General features: G+C 40.6%; 1 protein-coding gene across 1 annotated transcript; it reads left to right on the forward strand.

Annotated features, from left to right (window-relative positions):
• Positions 1-1,847: 1,847 nt before the first annotated feature.
• LOC120524173 (olfactory receptor 5F1-like) lies at positions 1,848-5,495 on the forward strand. The gene is made up of 2 exons (XM_039746053.1): positions 1,848-1,852; positions 4,517-5,495. Exons 1-2 carry the CDS (start codon positions 1,848-1,850, stop codon positions 5,493-5,495), a joined length of 984 nt encoding a protein of 327 aa, XP_039601987.1.
• Positions 5,496-25,315: the final 19,820 nt, after the last annotated feature.

A 25,315-nucleotide genomic window follows, 5' to 3' on the forward strand; every position in this document is an offset into this window, starting at 1 on the left:
AATGATGTTTTCTGATTGGTACTATTCAGGTCATACAATGATTTCTTCAAATTGTCACATATATTGTCTCTTTCTTTCAGGTGTGTAATAAAAACCACAGCATAGAGAGAAGTGTGCGTATTGCAACAGGTACACACATCGTAAATGTAGGAAGGACTGTCTTTGCATGTGTGTGAACTGTTAACATTTGAATTTGATGATTACATATAGCGATGAACTGACCTCATAAATTGTCATAAAATGAATAATTCCAAATATCATATATACCTATGTCTCTGTTTGTTTTTTTTTTTTTTGACATCATAAACCATAAAGTGCATACTAATTCTGCGTGAGCAGGAACACTCAATAAAACTGAATAAAAAAAATAAAGTGACGGTGAGATACAATGAAGGCAGATTCACCAGCGTTTGTGCGTCAGCTTTTATCCCTCCAGATCAGAGAATGTCCAGTTCCATTGCCTCAAAACACCACTCACATCTACAGTTATTCCCAGTTTCAAATAAAAACTAACAGCGTCAGATCCCTGGGTGGTAGTATGTATTATATTGTGAGAGAATAAAATTGAAAAAAAAAACGGTAACTTTTACAAGTACAGTACTATAAATGTACACGGTCTGTTACAGACGCAAACCAAATGTATGTGTGAACTGTATAATATTAACAATAAGAATAACCTTTGAGGTCAATCATCACCCCAAAATCAGATAGTAGATGTTACGTAGTATATGTGTATGAAACTTCAGGTCAATCGGTCAAACGGTTTATGAGCTACAGGTGATTTAAAATCCTGGACAGACAAACGGACAGCCACAGTACCATATTATAGAAGAAGATTAAATTAAACCAGCCCCACCATCCCATTTTTTTGCAGTTTACATTGATCCACTATTTCTCTGACACTATAATTTACTACAGTGACAATATGTCTCAGGGACAGATACCTGAAAGTATATCAAAGTTTCCCAGTTTCAAGTGGCTATAAAACTAAGTTTTTCTGATAGATAGATAGATAGATAGATAGATAGATAGATAGATAGATAGATAGATAGATAGATAGATAGATAGATAGATAGATGTGAAATTCACTATATAATAGATAGATGGATGTGAAAGGCACTACATAATAGATAGATGAATAGTAAGATAGATAGAACTTTATTTGTTCCCAGGATGAAAACTGGCTTTTTACAACAGCTCTTTAAATAAATTCATACATAAATATATACACACTCTCTATGGTCTGAACACACACCAGAATGACTAAAAAGAAAGAGAACTTCTGACTTGGCAGTCCCAGTGAGGTGCTAAACTGACGTATTGCTGTTGTTATAAAGGACCCCCAATCGTATTTCTTCACAAACTTCTGCTGAACTATTCATTGGCTGAACGTCCTCAGTGTCAGTGTGTCAAAGAGAAGACCTGGTGCATTGTTCACAATGGCATATGGTTTTGTTCAAAACATCTGTGAAAAAATCTTACGTTACTCAAAATGAATTGAAGTCAGGACTGTTGACCATTGAATGAGGAGGAGGGATGGGTCTTCAATTCAAAAGTTTGATCCATTGTGAATGTGTTGCCTCTGCACACACTGGTCTGATTTTCCAGAAGTATTCATAAAGTAATATTTTAGTAAAAATGCATGCATTTTGCCTGTTGTGAGAATTCGACTGGATTACTTGACATGTACTGTATACCTGAGTAACCTCAGATTTTTTTCATGGATGTTTGTTTTCTGCAATCCAGCACTAATCACCTTTGACTACCATTGAGTCGGTCGGTTTCTTATCTCTGTTCCCCAAGAAAACTTCAGATTACAAATTTTCCCAGCAATCACTGCAAACCACATGGGGTAAGTAAATTATGAAATTATGGTTTTGAAAACGATTTCTCACATTTTTGAATATACAGATTTAAAAATGTAATTATTTCCATTATATAATTTGATAGAATAAAAAACTTTTAATTTACCCTGACACTGTCACTTTGCGTACAGACATGACCGTAGGTCACTAGGTGACAAACCCCGACTGACGTCATTACAGTAGCGGTTTCTAAGCCATTAACTTAATGCATTCCACGACTCTTTTAATTTAAATTTTGTTTCAGGTTATGGAATTTATTTTTCTATACTTTGTTAATTTCTGAGAAGAAATTATCTTTTCGCATGACTCCTTTGGGTGTCAGAACATAGAGTCAGGCTTTGTAAAGCACCCTGGAGAAAATTTGTTTAAATGCCCAACAGAGTAGAATCTCTTCTGGCAGTAACACGATTTGAACCAGCAACCTCCCAGCCACAAAGCCACCACCCCATCCAGAATGAAGACAAAGTTCTTGTTAATGAACTTACCACTGTGTTCTGATTTTAAGTTTGATAACATTTTGGGTTTAGACATCGGTTTGGCTTGATTTTCTTGGTTTTATTTACGCTTCACTGACCTGTAATTATTTTGCCCTTGTGGCCTGCCTCTTTCCACGTCTTGTCAGAGCACTATCATTCTGCATTTAATAATTTCTCACGATGGTGACAAGTGTCACTTTGATTTCTAAATGCCAATATTTGTTAAATGTGTGGTCAAGTAAAAGGACTGTAAGAACGAAGAATAAATGTTGGGGTGCTATCCGAGTTGTCCCCGTTTAATTCAACCAAGAAAAATAAAGAAAAAATGGCTACTAAATACAATACAATACAATTTATTTTTGTATAGTAGCACAAAATCACACAAGAAGTGCCGCAGTGGGCTTTAACAGGCCCCCCAGCCTTGACTCTCTAAGAAGACAAGGAAAAAACCTCTTATAGGGGAAAAAATGGAAGAAACCTTGGGAAAGGCAGTTCACAAAGAGACCCCTTTCCAGGTAGGTTGGATGTCAAAAAGAAGGGGGTAAATACAATACAATACGCAGAACAGAACAAATCCTCAATGCAGTATCTATATATATAAAAGTCAATGTGTGTATGTATGTATGAGCCAGCATCACGATTTTCATGAAACTTGGTACACGTTTCTCATTGGTCGACTAAAAACACTGTAGGGTAAAATCAGCCCTAAACCACCCCCTTCTGGGTAGGGTGGGGGCGTGATCTTAAGGTCTTGTATGCATGTTATCATTCAGTTGACACTCAGAACGACCACCAGAGGGCACACTGGAGGTGACTGCCAGCATTTTTTATGTTTGAGTCCCATTGTGCCCATCTGTTGATTTTCCAGGGGAGCAACCATGGACTGCTCAATACCTCCCCCACTACGCTTGGTGGCAGCCTCACCGACTGACAGGGGTGTTTCAGCTTCCCACAGGGCTCCATGGGAGATGAAGTCCTCCACAGCCTGGTTGGGATCTGGGGTGACCGTCAGGGGGTGCTGCATGGATTCCTGAGCCCGGCTGGAGGAGTCTTCAGCCCCACCCAAAAGTGCATCTGGAAACAGGTGATCAAGCACCTGGAGCACTTCCAGCACAGGCTATGAAAGGGGCCGGCAACCACCACTCATTGGCCAGAGTCGGGAGGAGGAGGACGAAGCTTGTCGGGAGGAGAGGTGGTTCCAGAAGGAAGTGTTGCGGGTACTTGTGCTTATTGGGAATGTGTTGTGTCTGTGGGGTTCACGGCGAAGTTGTGCCCCACAGGTGAAGAAAAACAACAGCCTTTTTGTGTTTTTATATGTGTCTCCGTGTCAGTCTGTGCCGGGTTGGGCGTAATATAACACCTTACGTTACACTAGCTTTGGTGATTTTTTTCATTTGACTCATGGACCCACGTAAAGAACCACTTCTGGGCAGCTAAGCTCTCCTCAAGTTGCTTCACTTTTTCAGCACGGTCAATCTCTGATAGTTTGTCATATGTACTAGCATAGTTTGTCATATGTACTAGCATGTTTTATCTCGTAGTGTCTCTTCACATTATATTCCTTACACAAAACAACATTCTTGTGGAAAATTAGGCAGACACGGTTGTTTTCATTTTCAGTGAAAACATATTGTAACTTCAATCTTGCCCATGCCCCACAGCATCACGCGTCCAGTGATTGGTCCATCATTCAGTCTTTTTCTGTTTGAGGTTTTATGGCAGTTGGCAGACTCTGTTATAAAGTGTCGCCACGATGAGTTAAAAAGAGAAACTGCATGTTGAATTGGTATGATTTATTTATTCTGTTTATGGATGCGGGCCAAAAATAACACATTTTGAGATAAAAGGCGCGGGACATATAAAACTCGATTTCAGGCCATGATTGGCCCATGGACTGGATTTTGGACATGCCTGATGCAATACATAGAAGCAATAGAAAGTAGGGTGAAATGACATCTTTTATTGGCTAACTACATAGATTACAAATGCAAGTTTTCGAGTCAGCTAAGGCCCCTTCATCAGGCAAGGTGTAACACAGTACAACACTCTACTTCTATGGATATACATAGAAGCAAGAAATAATGTACTTTTTTGCATTATTCAATCACAACTCCTCTACCGTGCAAGATACTGCAACTAAAATGCATTTCTCATATTTTTTTTGTATTGTTATAGCTTAAAGAAGGAAGCAACAGAGATGAGCAATGCAACTGTCTTTGTGTCGGAGTTTGTGCTGCACTGTGAAATCAGACCAGAAATTAGAAGCTTTACAGTTGCTGCCTTGGCCATCGTTTATCTGGCGACACTTTTTGGAAACCTTTTGGTCCTCCTGGTAATTATCCTGAACCACCAGCTCCACACTCCCATGTTTTTTTTCATTGCTATCCTTGCTCTTATAGATGTGCTACACAACACTAACCTCATCCCTAAAATGATGGCTCTTCTTATGTTTGACACATCTCCGGTACCGTATGGTGCCTGCTTGGTTCAGATGTTCCTGGTCTTTCATCTTGAGATAGTAGAAGTCTATCTCTTCACTCTTATGGCGTATGACCGCTACGTCGCAGTCATTTACCCGTTGAGATACCCTCAGCTTGTGACGGGTAGAACTGTGTGGATAGGCATGTTAGTGTCCAACATTATCTCTGGCATGACAATGACTGTATATTTGATATTCGTCAGTGAACTTTCTTTTTGTCGTACTAATGTCCTACCTTTCTGTTTCTGTGATTATGCCAACATGGTTCACATTTCTTGCAATGACAATCCTAAATACTTAAGTTTTCTTTCAACAATCGCAAGTATAAATGGTTGTGGTACTTTGACAATAATCCTCATTTCTTATGGCAAGATTGCCCATGCGGCACTTAAGATTTCCTCAGCTGAAAGCAAGAAGAAAGTCTTCGATGTCCTCGTCACACACCTGCTTGTGGTGTTGCTTTTTTATGTGCCCCTGATTATCGCTTTCATTCTTCCTGGATTTGGATTAGAGCTGTCAACCGAAACCTACAACACTCTGCTTGTAGTCGCTACTATCCTCCCGCCAATGATCAATCCTATCATCTACAGCTTTAGGAACAAGGAAATGAAAAATGCAATAAAGAAACTTTTCACTGGGAAGAGAACAACTCTGGAAATAAACAACTGTACATAAACTTAGAGAGGAAGTGACAGTTGACCGGACTTAATACTTAAATCAGTTAAAAATTGTAAAAATAATTATTCACAATATTATGATAATGATAAATATCATCTAGCTGCACTTCATTGGAATGTATAATCTTTTATTGTTTACATAATAAATGAATTATGTGATACAGGAATACACAATTAATGTATTAGAATTAAAAAATATTTGTCAAAACAAGTGAAAGTTGTTATACATAAAATGTTTGTCTCATCACGTGGGTTTATAGGGAGAATGAGCTGAAGGATATTGAGAATGGTAGACAAAAAAAACAAGGACAACATATAAGCTGAACTCCCAGGTCAAGTCCATCAGTGCCTGGTCGCACCATTCGTCACTTTTGGAGTGACATCGGGCCCAGCAGAAGAAGACCCAGGTGGACTCCACTATTGAACGAAAAATATAAAAAAGCCAGACTGGAATTTGCTGAAATGCTTATTGACAAGCCACAGGACTTCTGGGAGAATGTCCTTTGGACAGATGAGACAAAACTGGAGTTTTTTGGCAAATCACATCACTTCCATGTCCACAGATAAAAAAATACATTTTTCAAAGAACAGAACATCAAACCTACTGTGAAACATGGAAGAGGCTCGGTGATGTTTTGGGGCTACTTGCCATACTATCTGTCTCTGTCATGAGGTGCCTTGAGTCTGTGCAGGGAACAATGAAACCTCAAGAACATCAAGACATTTTATGGACTTAAAACGTACTGCCCAGTGCCAGAAAGCTCAGTCTCACTAGCAGGCCATGGGTCCTCCAACAGGATAAGGAGCCAAAACACAAAGCTAAAAGCTCCTGAGAATGGCTAAGAATAGAACATTGGACTATTCAGAAGTGGCCTTCTAGGATCCCCTATTTGAATCCCATCAAACATCTATGGAAAGAACTGAAACATGCAGTCTGGAGAAGACAACCTTCAATCCTGACCTAGCTGGAGCAATTTGCTCAGGATGAGTGGGCCAAACGACCTGTGGACAGGCACAGACGTCTCATGGAGATCTCCATGAATCACTTGTGTGCAGGGATAACAAGCTCTGAAGGCTCTGAAACAAAATATTAGGTTAAGGGTCCCATCTTTTTTGTCCATGACATTTCGTTTGTGTTATTATTTGAGATATTCTATTGGATCAAAATGCTAAAGTCTGATTTTGGTTAAATACAGAATGAGCAATGATGGGTGCTAATTACTTTTCTCAGTTTTAAGATATTTCAGAGATAATTGTGGGTTCTTCTTTTTTTTTTTTTTGTGGAGGGGTGCCAACGAATTTGTCCACATTTGCATGTCTCTGGATTACCAAAGGAAAAAAAAAAATTGGTAAAGGATAGCTCAAAAACAGAAAGAGGTATGAAACACAACATAATAGGATTGGGCGTCTATTTCAGAAAGACTCTACCTGTAATGCCGTCATCCTCAAGGCTGAAGTGAGTGTGAATGGAAGCCGTTCCCAGGTGTTTCTACGCCAGCTTAGGAATATAATCTCTCCAACATTTCCTGGTTCTGCTACCAGGTCTTTGTCCAGTGAGACGTGCCTGAAGTAGTTCTAGGGGAGAAGCATCTTTAAGACATGCACAAACTGCCTCAACGGGCTCCTCTCCATCTGGAGAAGCAGTGACTCTACTCTCAAGCTCTCCTGAAACACTGAACTTCTCCCCCTATCATGGAGTGTTAGCCCAGCCACCCTGCAAAGAAGCTTCATTTCTGAAACTTGTAGTCGTGATGTCATTGTTTCGGTCATTACCCACAGCTCGTGACCATAGATGAGGACAGGGATGTAGATTGACCAGTAAATTGAGAGTTTTGTCTTTAAACTCGGCTCCCGTTTCACCACCACTTCCATTACAGAATGGCTGACGATGCTCCAGTACAACTGACAATCTCATGTTCCCTTCTTCTGTCACTCGTGAACAAGATCCAGAGATACTGGAATTCCAGAGCAACCCACTATGTTCCAAAACAGAATCATGACCTAAGACTTGGAGGAATGTGTGATTTAAATGTGTTTCTTTTTCTATTAAACCTTAAAAATAACATATAAAAAGGTTATTGGGGCTGCGTTTAGGTAAAGCAAAAGATTCTGCAACAGCATTCATTCATTCGTTCATTGGTCCTAACAACTTGAACTTTGGTGAAATATTCTGGACAACATCAAATAAATTAAAAATGAATAAATACACAAATAGGTAAATGTAGTGTGAAATGACACAATAATTAAATAATAACAAAATAAATGAGCAAAAATATTGAAATGATTCATAAAATTGTTTTTTATGTCTTGTGTCAACTGCTAGCTGTGCTTCCCATCCAAAAATGGGTAAAATCTAAGTAATCAATCTAAATCTCAGCATAAAGTATCTATCTATCTATCTGTTGTGGTCCCCGGCCGAGGTGGGAGCCCAGCCGGGACGCCTTGGAGGACCAGAGGAGGGCGTGTGCCTCCTCCAGACCGAGAGGGGGCATCCGTCCTGGTTATGTTGGGGACCTCGGGTAGGGGGCTTGGAAGCCCAGCCCTGTAGGGACCCGTGGCCACCGCCAGGCTGCGCCCCAGTGCCTTATCATCCCGGGAGCCTGGCACTTCCGCCACACCAGGAAGTGCCGGAGGGAAGACGACAGGGGACACCCGGACGGCTTCCGGGTGCGCAGCCGGCACTTCTGCCACACAGGGGTGTGGCCAAGTTTAATTGCCGGGAAGCAGCTGGAGCCCATCCGGGTTCCTATAAGAGGGGCCGCCTCCCTCCAGTCATTGGTGGATGTCAGGAGGTAGTTGGCAGAGCTGGAGAGAGGACAGGAGGCGGCCAGAGGAAAGGCACAAGGACTGTGAGCCCTGGACTTTGGGGGAATCGATGCAAGAGGCACTGGGGTTGCACATGAGCACAAATTGTAAATATTGTACAATAAACGGTGTGTGGGTGAACAGTATGTTGTCCGTCTGTGTGTGTCTGGGCCAGCTTTCACACTATCTATCTATCTATCTATCTATCTATCTATCTATCTATCTATCTATCTATCTATCTATCTATCTATCTATCTATCTATCAACATTTGCATTACACCACCTATTGGAATGTATTTCATAATGCATGTACAGTGATCTCCCGCCTATCACGGTAGTTACATTCCAGACCCATCAGCGATAGGTAAAAATCTGTGATATAGAAAGACCAAATTTTTTTTATAGTTTAAACCTTAAAATACCCCTCCCACACGCTTTAAACACATGTAAACTTATTTAAACACACTTTGTAAACACAAATGATATGTGGATGTTGGGCTAAGGATTTGAGTAACATCTCTCTATTATAAAACATTTTAACTTCACGCAAGACAAGGCAGTGAGACAGGAAAACAGCTGCTGTACGGGCTTTTAAATGATTGACTTGCAGAGCGACAAGCAGAACAAGCATCTTGGCAGAAGCAGCACAAAGCCAGCATAAGGTCCACCTCTCCTTAGCATGCATTCAGCTCCCCCCTTCACAACACGAAGTGTCAGGAGTGTAGCGCGCCTCCGGGTTGGCGGGGGGTTTGAGCGAAGCGATCGAGACCAGATCGTCTCGGACAGACTCTTTGACGACACGCAAGACTAGATATTACAAACTTCAGGTGCTCCCAGCTCTTAAAACAATGACAAGCAGAACACGCAGCTTGCCATCATTAACTGTAGAAAGCCAGCAGATGATTTGAGCACTTCTCCTTAGTGTGCGTTCAGCCCTTACACCCCTCCTCCTCCTCCTCCTTCAGAACGCTCAGAGTGACAAGCAGAACAGGCATCTTGGCAGAAGCAGCACAAAGCCAGTAGCTGATCCATCCACTTCTGCTTAGCGTGCGTTCAGCTGCCCCCCTTCACAAAGCGAGTGGCAGAGACGCAAAGTGGCGAAAGGACAGCTGCTGTACAGGCTTTTAAGTGATTGACACAAAGCATAACACACAGCTGGCTAGCAGCAGCAGCAAGACACCAGCCGAACCGATCACATCTCTTTAGCATACGTTCAGAACCCCCCTTCACAACGCGAGCAGCGTTATAAGTGCTGCAAGAAAGAGATTTAACTACGCCCAGAGCAGAAAATAAAGGACAAATTTTGTTTTTACAAACGTTTTAAAGTATAAATGAAAATAATGCATATGTAACAATTCCCATGAAAATAACAATCTCTTTAAATTGTTTATCCGGTAAACCAAACCCGGGGGTGGGCAAGCAAAGCAAGCAGGGGGCGGAGCCCAATAGTAATAATAATTGTATTAATAAATCCGCGATGTAGCAGAGGCGCGATAGCTGAACCGCGATATAGCGGGGGATCACTGTAGTGATAAAATACATTGTATTTTTTATTCCAACAGATGGTACATCACAAACATTAACTCTGCTTTTTATGAACCCCATACCAAATGGTATAAAACAGAGAAACAGCAAACGGATGAACATACAGATACACAGACACATGCACACAGACACTTGTCCTATTATTAAGGTTAATTTATTTTGTAAAGTGACACCACACTGCATGGAACATGAAATATGTTTTAACATGAAAACTGTCAATTTTTATCCCTCACAGTTAAAAGGGTGGGTTCTTGCGAGTGCTGTTTTTTGATTGGTTAGTCATCGCTATAGAGTTGTTATAATTCACATACAAATAAATGGCAATACGATGTGAGGCCAAAACAGAGGCGTAAATCAAACCAGACTACCTACTAGCATGTCCAGATTATGGTAACTCCCAGACAGCTTGACTGATGGCTGGTTTCAGCCCACAACAGGTCAAATGCTCTTTAGCTTCAATAAAAGTTCAATAATATATATAGTGGGTATTGAAAAGAATCCCCCCCTTTGAAATATTCTCATTTTTTTGCTTTACTGTCTTAAATGAAAACACACACTAACTAATATTTCTTCCCAGCTTTACTTACTCAATGCCACCTCCAACATCCAAGTGAAAAATATCACAGCTACAGTTCAGAAAACTTATAAAAAATAAAACAAGACCTACTGAGATTAATAAAGGATCACCCCCCTTCCCCATGTGACTATTTTGTTGACCCACCTTTTTCTTTAATGACAACTTTGAGTCTGTTGGGATTCTCCTCTATCAGCTTTGCATATCTAGATTGTCTTTTCTTTACAGTTTAACTGTTCAGGTTCGGTCAGATTGGATGGTGAGTGTTGGTGCTCTGCTATCTTCAGATCTTTCCACAGATTTTCAGTATGATTCAGGTCTGGGCTCTAAATGGCCACACCAGGACATTCATTGTTTTCTCCTTCAGCCACTGTGTGGTCCATTTTGCTGTGTGTTTCTGGTCGTTGTCGTGTTGAAAGGTGAACATTCTGCTCATCTTCACCTTTCTGGGAGAGGGTAGCAGGTTATTCTCAAGAATTTGACAGTATTTTGCCCCATCCATTTTTCCTTCTACCCTAACGAGAGCCCCAGACCCCCCACAAGAGGATGCTGCACCCTCCATGCTTTACTGTAGGTATGGTGTGTTGTGGATGGTGAGCTGCATTGGTGGACCGTTTGGTATTGAGGCCAAATAGTTTGATTTTTGTCTCATCTGACCATAAGACCTTTTTCTACTTGGCATCAGAATCTTCAATGTGCATTCTGGCAAAGCTGAAACGAGCCTTCATGTGGCCTTTCTTGAGAAGTGGCTTTTTACTTGCGACCCTCCCGAACAAGCAGCCATTGTGGAGTGCTTGTCAAATTGTTGTCACATGCACACCATTAATGACCACTCTGTGCCATTAAATCCTGTAACTCCTTCAAAGTGGCCATTGGCCTCTTGGTGGCCTCTCTTACCAGTGTCCTCTTTGCTTTTCCATCCAGCTTGGAGGATCCAGGGAGGGTCCTAGTAGTACCAAACACTTCTTTATGATGGACTTTACTGAGCTCCTTGGATTGACAAAGCCTTTGAGATTTTTCTCTCTATCTCCTGCCTTATGTCTGTCCACAACTCTGTCCCTGAGATCTTTTAAAAGTGGCCTGTCACCCATAGTCAGTTTTTTGCTGTCAGTTGCACCACCAAGCAAGGGAATGGATGGACCAGGAACAGCTTCACTGATCACACTCATTACAACTGATCACAGGGCGAAGGACGCCAGTAACCTGGGTCTGCAATGGGAATGGTGGGCACTTACACCTCATTGAGTTTAGGAAGGGGGGGCGGGGGTCCTTTATTCTTCTCAGTATTTTTTGGTTTTGATTTGTTATAATTCTTCTGAACCATAGCTGTTATATCTTTCACTTGGATGTTAGAGGTGGCATTGAGTAAGTAAAGCTGGAAAAAATATTTTTTGTGTGTTTTCATTTAAGGCTGTAAAGCAAAAAAATGGGAATATTTCAAAGGGGGGGATTCTTTTCTATACTTACTGTATACTGTGGAGATTAGCCGGGACACAGACAGACACCGAAAAACACAAGTCCAAAAAGCACACAATATTTATTTTCCTTTGCACAGTACACGGTGCACAAATCATCACCAATACCCAGTCCTTTCCTTTTCTCTCTCTTTCTTTTTCTTTCTTCTTCTTTTTTTCTCTGTCCTTTGCTGCCTCCATTCCTCTTCCACAAGCTCTGTCCTGCACCTTTTGACTTCGGCTCCCAGAATGGTGTGAGGTGGTCTCTATTATAGCGCCCCCCCCAGGACTGCTCCAGGTGCTCCTTGATGATCATCCGTCAGCACTTCCTGGTGTGGCGGAAGTGCTGCATGGAAACCCAGAAGCACTCCCGGTGTCCCCAGATCTTCTTCTGGCAGCACTTCCGAGTGTGGTGGAAGTGCTGCCGTCCAGGGCTTCACAACAGTCCAGGCACCCCCTGGTGGTGGTCACGGGCCCCATCAGGGTTGAGCTTCCAATCTCTAATCCTGTGGCCCCGTCCAGAGGGACAGCCCTCTCTTGTCCCGAGGAAGGTACTGTCTCTTTCCCGGTCCTTCCATACTCCAGGTGTTCCGGCTGGGTAAGAGCCCCAGCCGTCCACCACAATACATACTTAATGAATGCACTCACCAGTTTCCTCTCCCAGCCGATCCATAGGCTTGAGATAACATCTATGGAGATGGAACACTTGAGTGCCACTGTGCAGCTTGACAACTTGAGGAATCTGAATGGCCTTCTGATCGCCAGCCAACCCTGATGTGGCATATCACCATACCTAAGCCCGACTGCCACAGCACCATGGGTTGGACAATTGTACCATAGGAGAGGAGCAGCGTCCCTCCCCACTGCTAAATGTCCACATTTTAGTAAGCTGATGAAGTGCAGTTGGGGGTGAGGAGAAAGGTACTGTGTGATGGCTAAGTCTCTGTCTCTTCCATTGACCAAGGTTATTAATTCTGGCAGTAACATTTCCATTGTTGCTCACTGTTATAGGCTCCCACAGCAATGGGTACCAGGAGTGACTAGTCTGACCTGTATTCATGGAGAAACTCAATGGTACAGGTCCACCCTCTGTGTCATCACCAACCACGGGATAACCCAGAAACTCAGGGTAGATATCATGCATAACCCACACTATCCGACAATAATAAGGAAAGCATAAAAAGCGGATTGACAAGAACCATCCCAAGTAAAACTCTGGGCCTGATTATAGATGGAGAATCACCATCTCAATTTGTTTCCACGCCGCATCAACAGCAAGAAGTGGTGCATTATCACGTGGTGACTCAGTATGACGTGAGTGACTCACGCCATCTTGGCCTGACGTGTCCACAGAGACTGATGGCAAGGCATCTCTGTACGTCGCTCCGCCCATTGAGGTCACTCTGGATCCGTTGCTACTTTACACTTTCAATTTAGGTAGAATCTGCCTTGTTCAAAGAAAAACAGTGGAATAATGATTCCCTTAATTTTGCCAAGAATGCAGTCGCCCCCCATTTTGTGCCCGATAATGATCTAATGTATCACATAGGATATATCGTGGAAGGTTTAAGAACTATTTTACGCCCACCTCATAGATGCCCATCTGGAAACCAAGAAGACCTTGGAGCAGATTAAATTCTGATTTTATTGGCTGGGCATAAATGAAGAGGTTTGTCATTTTTGTGCTTCCTGTCTGGAATGTCAACTGAGGCAGATTCCTAAGAAGGACTGTGCTCCTCTCATTCACCTCAGAGTTTCCCAAATGTTAATATAAATATATAAACGTAGGACTTGGTGGGACTCCACTTTGGTGATTCAGCCCTGATAAAATACATAAATTGCATTGAAGAGTGGGTGGTGTGATGGGGGGCCTAAGCAGGTTTCCCCATGAAGTAATAAAAATACACAACTAAGCACAAGGTGCTTGAAAGCAACAATTTACTTCCGGCAGAAAAATTAGTCTAAAAATTGTTTTTTTTCAGTACTTTTTCAGTATTAGTTGTAATAGACACCATGCATGGGCTGGCATCCCTGCTCATAGGTTCAAGTCCACTGCCTGGCCAGGATGTCAGGGTAAGGAAAAAGTAAGAGGAAAAAAAGGATGTTCCCAGATAGACACCTGGTTATGCTGGAGTCCCCGGTGGGACAGGTTCAGTTTCCTTTCATGGCTGGGAGGCCAACATAACCAACATAATGGTATAAAGAGGGGAGTTAACCTGCTCAGACTATTTGCTTCCTCAGTATGCTAGAGGGCACGACAAAGCATGCTGGGACCTGTAGTCCCAAGAGGAAGCCCTGTTGAAGTCCATGGGGGGGCCACCAGTAATCCCTGCTTTCAGGTATTTCTGTTTGACCCGAAAGTACTTCCAGAGGGTTGTGTCCTACCAGTAACAGTCATGCAATCAGTCATTCTGCACATTTAAATGGAGAGAAGTCATCACTCTGCAGTTTGGTATCATCGTGTGTCCCACAGTGAACATGGACCAGTGAACATGGATCATCTTCTCTGTTTCTGCAGTAAGCTTTCTGCACTTTCCGCATTCAGCTGAATCACTAAGAGACCGTCGGCTTTAAGTTTCCACCACCTGCTGGGCAATCGACTTTGATTTCTCACTCCTCGTTGGCTGTTGGCTTTACTCCAGTTGAACTTACTCGGGTGTTTGCGAAGGGCTACATGCTCAGAAGAGGTGTGGCCTGAAAGAGAGAGAGCGATCAGAACCAATGTATGCATTAATTTTTCAGCATCTTTAAATGTTATAAGAGATTGCACCCTTGCATTGTTCCTTAGATGGAAGAAAGCAGTCTTGGTAATATTATAAATATACAATCTGAAATTAAGGTCAGAGTCAATAATAACACCTAAATTCTTGACATCTGGTTCAATTCCCAGGGCCAGATTATTAATTTTGTTTCTAAGATTCTCACTTTATTTATTGCTGCTAATAATTAACAATTCTGTTTTTTCCTTGTTTAGTGTATGGAAATTCATATTAATCCATTCTGTTATACTAGTAAGGCAGTGGATCAAATGGTTTAGAGCAGGGGTCCCCAACTCTGGCCCTGGAGGGCCGCAGTGGCTGCAGGTTTTCATTCTAACTCTTTTCTTAATTAGTGACCTGCTTTTGCTGCTAATTAACTTCTTTTGAAATTAATTTTAATTGACTCATTCTTGAAGACTCTGACCCATTCATTGTTTCTTTTTCCGTAATTAGCTGCCAAACAATAATGAGATACAAAAGACACCAAAATTGATAACATTTCAATTTAAATGGCTAGAAAAAATATTTGTGAGGGTGCTGCCCTTCTTCCCTTGGTGAACAGAATAAAAAAAATTATAACCTGGATGATCAGCTTCTAAAAGGACATTAGCATCATTTCCATTTAACCATGTTTCACAAAGAGTCTATTTTCCTCTCTGTGATAAAAGTCATTTACGTAAAACGTTTTACTAGTTAAAGCTCTAATATTAAATAAGGCCATATTAAGGGTTGTGTTAGCACATGGCTTTACAGAGGCCTTGAGTTGATTAGGGATACATATTAAATTGTTTGTATTTATGCCAGGCCGCCTGTACTTTCTAGCAAAACAAGATTTCTTTATGACAGGTTCAATGTAATGTATTTTTGAGGTAAAGCCCCTCTTTATTCATTATATTTTATTACATTTTAATGTCTATTATTAAGCGTATTATTCGATAGTCAAGGGCGATGTTTTTGGAGAGGACCCATGTTCTGAGTCTACAGGGGTAGAAGAACTGCATTCTCTCCCAGAAGAGATTCTAGTTATCTACAAAGCCAAACTGGTTCTCGTCACAGAAACTCTTTAGCCAGTTTTTCAGGGAGTGAAATCTGCTGAACGATTCACCTATTCTTCTTATCATTGGAAGTGGTCCTGAGATAACAATCCTCTCCATGATGGCACGATCAAGCAACGGAAAGTCCTTTTTTTGGAATATATGACTTATGGAATGTCATTTACACCCGCATGAAGGATAACAATTCGAAACTGACTATGTCTGTGCTTCCTAAGACTGCTGGTGCTTTTCTTTCGATGTCAAAGACACGGGCTTCAGGGCAGCAGGATACAAAAGTCTTAAAGTTTAAATTTCGAACAATCAAATCTCCAGTAATTAAAATGTCCTTAAGAGGTGTAGGCAAGTAAGGGGAACAAAGAGGTCCAAAGTGTTTGGTGGTCTTCAGTGGTGCAGGGATGAAGCTGACTCAGCCCGTTATCTGAATGGTGTGTAGAGGAGTCGATGATGTTGAGATTTCTGGAATACTTTTGAGGGAGTCTTCTTGTAGTTCTTGTAGTCTGGCTTTCTGTTTCCGCAGCGTGGACTGGCATGCGAGGAGTTGCCGAATCTGTGTCTCTAGAATCCTGAACTCTTCATTGACACGCTGAAGTTTGCGATCCACCATTTTGGTCATGGCTTCAAACCTGAAAGAAAAAAAAGACAAAGAAAGATTTATCAAATAAAACAATATTCAAATTAACAATATTCAATACAGATAGACCAAAAATATAATATATAACACAATGTGCTAAATGAAAAGAAACACTAAGGCAAAATTTGGGAGAGAAAGTAAGCACAGTGCCTAGCTCTGGTTTGCAAATAGAATAAGAGCACAAGTTTGGATATTTGGAATCCCACATCAAATGGCATATAACAGAAACACAGCAAGCAGATGGACACACAGATACACAAACACACACACACGAACATTTGACTTATTTTTAGGGCAGATTTATTAAGTTTAGCGACACAACATGGCATGCAATATAAAAATTGTCATTTTTTCCCATTATGGATGAGAGGATGGGCCCTAGTGAGTGCTGTTTTTTATTGGTCAGTTGTCAGTGTTTTTGTAATTATTCACAAGTCAAGTTAGGGAGCATGCACAGGTACAGCACGTTGCCGCACCCACCATGCGACAAAACAGCTCAGGATCTCAATTGGTAATCCCACCAGGCAGACACACGGTTCAGTCCCACCCTCTGGAAATGACTTTCTATCTGCCACAGCCAGGTGTTACGTGGGTGATCACTTGGCCTGGTCCAGCCACTCAAGTCCCTAACAATGAGGAACTTACGAGCTGGATTACCCTCAGGAAATTGTGTCACATGGCTATAGTGCCTTAACTGATGCTCCTTCACAATTCAGGTAATGTGTCTCATTCGGGACTCCATGAGCAACCGCTCTTTTGACACAAATTCAATCCAACGGTACCCAATGATTTTCTGGAGAGACACAGGACCAAAGGAGTCCAGTCTTCACCTCAGGTCACTTGATAGCGTCTTAGTCTCGCTACCATATAGCAAGACAGAAAGCACCAGGACACTAAAGACTTGGACCTTCGTCCTTTTGCATAGATATCGGGAGCGCCACACAACCCTCTTTCCAGCGACCTTATGACCCCCATGCTCTCCAAATCCGTCCACTGACTTCATAGGAAGAGTCACCAGAGACATGTTCACATACACAAAAAAATAGCAAAATGGGGTGAGGCCTCTAAAACGCAGGAAAAAAGCAAGACTACCTACTACCCTGTCCAGATAAGACTTACTCCCAGACTGCTTGACTGTATAGTCTGATGTTTGGTTTTGGCATCTACCGGTTTAATCTTCAAAAGTTCATATATATACAATGTATTAACTATGAAATAATATATATATATATATATATATATATATATATATATATATATATATATATTGTGAGCTGGAGGGCTGATCGCACCCCAAATAGAGACAGACGCCCCTGGGAAAACCACAAACCCTGAAACACTGACTACACATTGCTCCTTTTCCTTGCACTATAACGCGTAATACAAGCCTCGCGCGGTACTCCGCCGACTTATAAGCCTTGCGCAGCGCCTGTCAGTTTGGGAATTGATTGTTTGCTTTTATCTCTCTCTGCTCCTAGCGGAACTGTTATATCTGACTTGTCATGGAGCACGTTTAAGCTGATGTGTTTGCGGTGTCTCAAAAAAAAATCCTTCTTTTTTTCTACGACCTTCTGTGTCTCTGTGCAAATCTGTGACCCAAGCGTGACAATATATATAAAACTACATGAAATATAATTACAATAGAGAGGATTATCATAAATCTCTTGAGTTTCAGAAAACGAGTCCCAAATAAAAAATCTTTAATAAGAATCCTTAAGACTTGAAAAACCCATACAATAGTAATACTAATAATGCAATGAACCGCAAGGGACTTCACTTCCCAGCCTTTTTTTTATGGGGCTGGGAACAGTCCCTCTAAAAGTTTCTACTGTTCAGCAGATGTGAATAACATACAGTATGTGCAAATTCAAAATGGATTTGTTCAGTCAGAGCCAGGTGGGGGGCCATATTTGAAGCATCGAGTGCTGCCAGGAAATGACACAAATATAAACTAAATAATAAAGAAATAAAATAGAACTGAAGAATTCATGATAAAAAAAATAATAACAATATTAACATAAACATGTCCTACTTTGACAGACTCAGAGAATTAATCCTATTTAGTCTTGAGCAGAGGAGACTGTGTGGAGGCCTAATCCAGATCTTCAAAATCCTCAGAGGCCCTGATAAAGTAGAACTAGCAACATTCTTGCAGCTTAAGAATGAATCGTGTACTTGAGGGACACCTAATGGAAATGAAGAGGAAGTGCATTTAGGACTGAAGCTAGAAAGCACATCTTTACGCAAAGAGTTATGGGACCCAAGAACACACTACCAAGACATGGAGTTGAAGCAAAACCCTTTCAGAAGAATCTGGATGAGATTTTGGGAGAGCATAGCTATTAACTAAACAGACAAGCAACAAATGGACAGAATGGTCTCCTATTGTTTGTCAATATACCTTATGGTTTCATGAGTGCAACAGCTATAGTATCTAAAAATATACGTGTCAGTTTTTGTGTTAACACTAGAATTACCAGAGCCTACGAAAAAACTCGTAATTCCGTCCCACCTTAAACTGCTTCTTAAATCCCTTCACACCTCTCCGCCAGCGTCCTTTGTCTTCTAAATGTGCTGATAAAGAGAAGCTTGGAGCAGCCGGCTATTCCATCCCCCCACCAATTTAGAACGTGCACGAACTTCAGCTTGATTGAGTATCTGGGAGTGAAGTGGAGTTTTAGAGTGGAAATAATAGATCGTTATTTGGAACACACGCATTTCATGTCTGTTCCGTTTCTACAGTAATCTGTGCCAACACATTGTTAAAACAGAAACGTTTTTTATATTCTAGTAGTAGATGACAAAATGTAGGCATAAATTATATAGTGTATGAAGCCTGAAGTCCAAATAGCAAAGAAACATTTTCACAAGAATAACACAATTGCGCTTTTATTCAAAAATATAACTGCAGAAACAAAAAGCCGCCTTAACATTCGACATTGACAGCAGTTTATTGTAACTGCCTCTGTGGTTCAAAAGAATCACTTCCCGCTCGGGAATCAAGAGGTCACGAGTTCGATCCTGCGCCCCTCCGTTTTGAGAAGTAAACTGCTCTTAGTCTTACTATTTTAGAATAAAAGCATACATTTGATTTCAGTCTGTAACAGCCGGTGCAATTTATGATCCTTGTAAAGGTTAGCTTTTTTTTTATTCACTTTTTATTCTCTCAGTCGCGTTCAGAATCAATCCGTACAACCCCATCTGACACGGCTGTTTTCACTAAAGACGCTATAGCTCTGCAGTGTACCACGATGCATACTAACGCCCCCCCCACCCCGGGTTCTGACACACAAACGCTGGCGAAGCTGCCTTCTTCGTATCTCACCGTCACTTTTTTTTTTTAGTTTTATTGAGTGTTCCTGCCAGTCCCTGCATGTTGCTGTATGCTGTTTCTTTTGTACTCCAGTACATGCAGAGGAAAGAATGGTAAAAAGCAGTAACTTCGGCGCTATATGCAATCATCAGACACTCCCCATCTGCCCGTGTCGTTCAAACACAGGAACATATATTGGTGTAAAAGTATAACAAAAGTGCACTTTTATTCAAGTGCACTTTTTCCATCGCCTTTTCCTGTAAGAAGCAATGTACACACTTCTCTATATGCTGTGGTTTCTATTACACACCTGAAAGAAAGAGACAATACATGTGAACATATCCAGCATACAGCAACATGCGGGGACTGGCAGGAACACTCAATAAAACTGAATAAAAAGAAAATCAAGTGACGGTGAGATACGAAGAAGGCAGCTTCTCCAGCTTCTGTGTGTCAGAACCCTTTTTTGGTGCGTTAGTATGCATCGTGGTACAACGCAGAGCTATAGCGCGTCTGTATTCTCAAGGAGCAATGTACACACTTCTCTCTATGCTGTGGTTTCTATTACACAGCTGAAAGAAAGAGACAATATATGTGAAAATATAATTGCACTAATGCAATATTATTTGAAAACGAACAGCGTCAGATCGGGTGTGATTTTATGCAGGAACTGGAAATTCTCTGATGCGGGACCTTCCACCAGGGAAGAAAGTACAGTGTCAGGTGCTCATTCAGTGTAATAGAAACCATAGCACAGAGAGGTGTGTGCACGGCAACAAGTACACGTGTCGTAAATGTAGGAAGGACGGTCCTTGGGGGTGTGGGAACTGTTAATATTTGAATGTGATTATTTTATATAGCACGGAATGAAAATCAGCACTTCTTAGCATTGCACCATGCAAGCTGTCGTATCAATCGCCTACTGTCACTTGCTTTCTTTTTTCTTCGGTTATACAGGTAGTCTTGAATAAAAGTGCACTTGTTTTGTTTGCGAAATGAAGTGTCTGTGTGCACTTTTCGTGGCATTACACGTGTATTTTTTGAGCATGCCCGTTTGAGCAGTATAAAAAGTATTGAAAAGTATAACAAAACAACAGGCAGATGAGGAGTGTCTGGTAATTGCATATAGCGCCGAACTTACTGCTCTTTACCATTCTCTCCTCTGCGTTGTACCACGATGCATACTAACGCACCAAAAAAGGGTTCTGACACACAGACGCTGGCGAAGCTGCCTTCTTCATATCTCACCGTCACTTGATTTTCTTTTTATTCAGTTTTATTGAGTGTTCCTGCCAGTCCCCGCATGTTGCTGTATGCTGGATATGTTCACATGTATTGTCTCTTTCTTTCAGGTGTGTAATAGAAACCACAGCATATAGAGAAGTGTGTACATTGCTTCTTACAGGAAAAGGCGATGGAAAAAGTGCACTTGAATAAAAGTGCACTTTTGTTATACTTTTACACCAATATATGTTCCTGTGTTTGAACGACACGGGCAGATGAGGAGTGTCTGATGATTGCATATAGCGCCGAAGTTACTGCTTTTTACCATTCTTTCCTCTGCATGTACTGGAGTACAAAAGAAACAGCATACAGCAACATGCGGGGACACTCAATAAAACTGAATAAAAAGAAAAGCAAGTGACGGTGAGATACGAAGAAGGCAGCTTCGCCAGCGTTTGTGTGTCAGAACCCGGGGTGGGGGGGGCGTTAGTATGCATCGTGGTACACTGCAGAGCTATAGCGCGTCTTTAGTGAAAACAGCCGTGTCAGATGGGGTTGTATGGATTGATTCTGAACGCGACTGAGAGAATGAAAAGTGAATAAAAAAAGCTAACCTTTTCAAGGATCATAAATTGCACCGGCTGTTACAGACTGAAATCAAATGTATGCTTTTATTCTAAAATAGTAAGACTAAGAGCAGTTTACTTCTCAAAATGGAGAGGTGGGATCGAACTCGTGACCTCTTGATTCCCGAGCGGGAACTGATTCTATTGAACCACGGAGGCAGTTACAGTAAACTGCTGTCAATGTCGCATGTTAAGGCGGCTTTTTGTTTCTGCAGTTATATTTTTGAATAAAAGCGCAATTGTGTTATTCTTGTGAAAATGTTTCTTTGCTATTTGGACTTCAGGCTTCATACACTATATAATTTATGCCTACATTTTGTCATCTACTACTAGAATATAAAAAACGTTTCTGTTTTAACAATGTGTTGGCACAGATTACTGTAGAAACGGAACAGACATGAAATGCGTGTGTTCCAAATAACGATCTATTATTTCCACTGTAAAACTCCACTTCACTCCCAGATACTCAATCAAGGCATGAGCTGAGAGAAGTTCGTGCACGTTCTAAATTGGTGGGGGGATGGAATAGCCGGCTGCTCCAAGCTTCTCTTTATCAGCACATTTAGAAGACAAAGGACGCTGGCGGAGAGGTGTGAAGGGATTTAAGAAGCAGTTTAAGGTGGGACGGAATTACGAGTTTTTTCGTAGGCTCTGGTAATTCTTGTGTTAAACCTGTGGCTGTCAGTTCAATTCCATTCTCCAGTTCACTGTGTTATTTTCAGGAAGTGTTACAACCTCTTGGAGTAGTCAAGCAAAATGACATCTTTTATTGGCTAACTAAAAAGATTACAATATGCAAGAAGGGGCCTGAGTTGCCTTGAAAGCTTGCATATTGTAATCTTTTTAGTTAGGCAATAAAAGATGTCATTTTGCTTGACATCTCACTACATTCATAATGGCTAACATGGTACAACACCCTATACGTATTAAAAAAAAAACAGTCTTGGATAAGGAATAAATCTGCAGAGAGCAGCAGCCATGATCCCAGAAGACCACATGCCAGTGCTGTTTGTGTAAGGATTTCCAAAGGGAAAAATAGAAATCTTCCATAATAAATAAACCGGAGAAGAAGACTTTTGATTTTAGGAAACGTCAGTACCAGTGTTAAATAAATGCAATATACATCATATGTAATTTAAACAGAAAGATTAAAAAGTGTACTGATGCCTTGTTTTTCATATTAGTGCTGACTGAAGTATTTCACGATAAGATCAAAAAAAAAAAAAACATGTGGAAGGTGTGATGAACATGTGGAAGGTTTACTTACACGTTTAGCTGACATATGAAGTAAACGAAAGTCAGAAGGAAGAGTGTCATGTCTGTATTGGAAGGGTCTCATTTTGAAGGTAAGTCACAGACTAAACTCATAATACTGAAGGTGAGGTCATAATTTATTATTATTTCTAAAAAATACTTGTTTATCATTATTTCATTTGGTCTGCCCTGGCTTTGTTTCCTCCTTCCCCTTCTATATTTGTCACCTGCATCTGATGAGAGCCATCTTGAGCTGTCTTTCATTTGTAGCGTGGAAATCACCTTCAACCTACTCTTACCTTTGGAGATACCTACTGACGCAGCCCTACACTAGCTTAATTTATTATTATTGATCTGTTCGTTCTTCATCAGTTTTGTTTTTTTAAGTTGCATAGTGGGAGTGTGCTCTAAGTGAAGATTAATGTATAGGGCTGCTATTGGTTCAAATCTCAATGTAGGAGTTTGCATGTTTTTGTAGGGTCCATTTGGGTTATTCTCAAAAGTCCAGAATATTTGTACACTGGACTGATTGCTAGATCAATACAATACAAAGCACAATACAACTTCTTTTTTGTGTAGTGCACTTCACTTCAACCCTGTGAACAATTCAAACTTAAAATACAAGTATAGATTATACTAAATACAGAACTGGAACATGTAAAAAAGCATTTTTGTTAAAACACACACACGACAGTTACATTTGACTTACTCAGTATGTATAAATTATGAAGCAGAGTTACAATCTAGATGTCGCACTGTCTTTGTTTAAATCTAGGCACGTATTCCTAAGGGTAGACCCAACTCAAATGTAATTAAGTACTGATCAGAAAAAACTTCATTTAATGGAGTAATATTTAAAATTTGAATTTCAACTCTGTAAGTTATAATTAAATCTAATGTTTGGTTATGATTATGAGTTGGCAATCTGACAAAATCCTACTGAATTTAACAAACAAGTAAAACATTTGCTGAAAGTGTGTTTCCAAATCAATGTGTACATTAAAATTCCCCATCAACACTACATGATCATAATTTACAGCCCAATTGGATAAAAGGTTGCCAAATTCAGTCATGAACAATGAATATGGCTCGAGTGGTCTGTAGGCTAGCACTACAGTTATCTTAGAATATGTTTGTTTATTTAAAATAAGTGCCTCAAAGGATGTGAAGTGGCCTAAAGTTTTAGAAGCAGTTTGCATTTTGACACAATTAATTATACCAAGGCCATCTCATTGACCAGGATCTCTAGATTTATTAAGGAATGTATATACATCTGGTGACGCTTCAGCTAGGAGAACAGTGCCAGATTTATTAAGCCAAGTTTGAGTTTTTGTTCGGTGTGTATGTACATAAATGAAGTAAGAGCCATTTTCCTAGTTCTATAAGATTCATAAATACCTTACTAGATGACTATGCATAAACTATGGGAGGTTCCTATAACCCCCCATAAGCACAATTGTATTGGTATATTCTTGCCATTTCTAACAGCTTTGAGTTAATATTGTTGATCAGTTAGTGACAGCCTTGCCTTGTGTAAGGTGTAGAGGCATACAGTTTTTAACCGTGCTCATAATCGTACTTGCGCTCGTGATCGTGCCAGAAGACCTTGAGTTTGTGAAGTAAATATGTAAGAAAATAGCACTTAATTTATGTGCAGTGCTGTATGCTTAAGGCGTACAGAATAAGAAATTAAAATCCTTTAAGTATACAAAGGAGAAGTAAAGAACTTTTAAGTATAGAAATAACTAAAGTTTCTCAAGAAAAGGTAAGTTTATAGAAGATACATTTTTTCTTTTTTGCCTTTTATTCTACGTTTGTAACTATTTTTTCTTTTATTCTTGTGTGGATTATTTGCTTTTAACTTTCACTAAATATTTTAAAAACAAACTTTTGAACTTTGAGATTTCTTTCGGTACATGTTTACCTGTGCTCGAAAACGCCTTACGCCACGGCGGCTACAGATGAAACATAACATTTTCTTGCCAACATAAAAATGCAATCTGCAGCAGTTCTGGGTTTCCTAACATAAGTGGTGCCATTCCATTAACAATCAAGTCATCTACAATTTTATCAGTGCCGTGCAGATGTGTTTGTGTCGCTTCATTGGGGATAAAGCTTATCACCTGTGTATTGTTGCTATGTGGTGCTCAGTGTTTAATGGGGTACTTCAACTCCCCTTCCCCCTTTTGATGATCGTATCTTGATTCTTTGTGCCACTCGATGCTTTGTGGGGGACTCTCCACCATCACCATACCACTCTGAAAAAATAAATCTGTTTTGAATCTGTACATACTGTATGTTATTCACATCAACTTTTTGAAGTACACATTTTTTCATGGTCGAATCCAAGCAAAGCTTTATAAAAGAGAACCCTGGTGTGGAATTTTCCGGCTTGTGGCATCATGTCAGTGTTCAAAAAGTTTCAGAACTTGGATAATTTTGGATTTTGATTAGGGATGTACAACATGTAATGTGTCCTCCTAAAACTAAATAAGCCAGCATAGAATAAACAAAAGTATAACACCTGATACAACCACACAGACACAAGTTCTTGAATTATTTAAAGATTTATTGCAAC

Source organism: Polypterus senegalus, chromosome 2 (assembly GCF_016835505.1).
Source record: "Polypterus senegalus isolate Bchr_013 chromosome 2, ASM1683550v1, whole genome shotgun sequence".
Classification (NCBI taxonomy): domain Eukaryota; kingdom Metazoa; phylum Chordata; class Cladistia; order Polypteriformes; family Polypteridae; genus Polypterus; species Polypterus senegalus.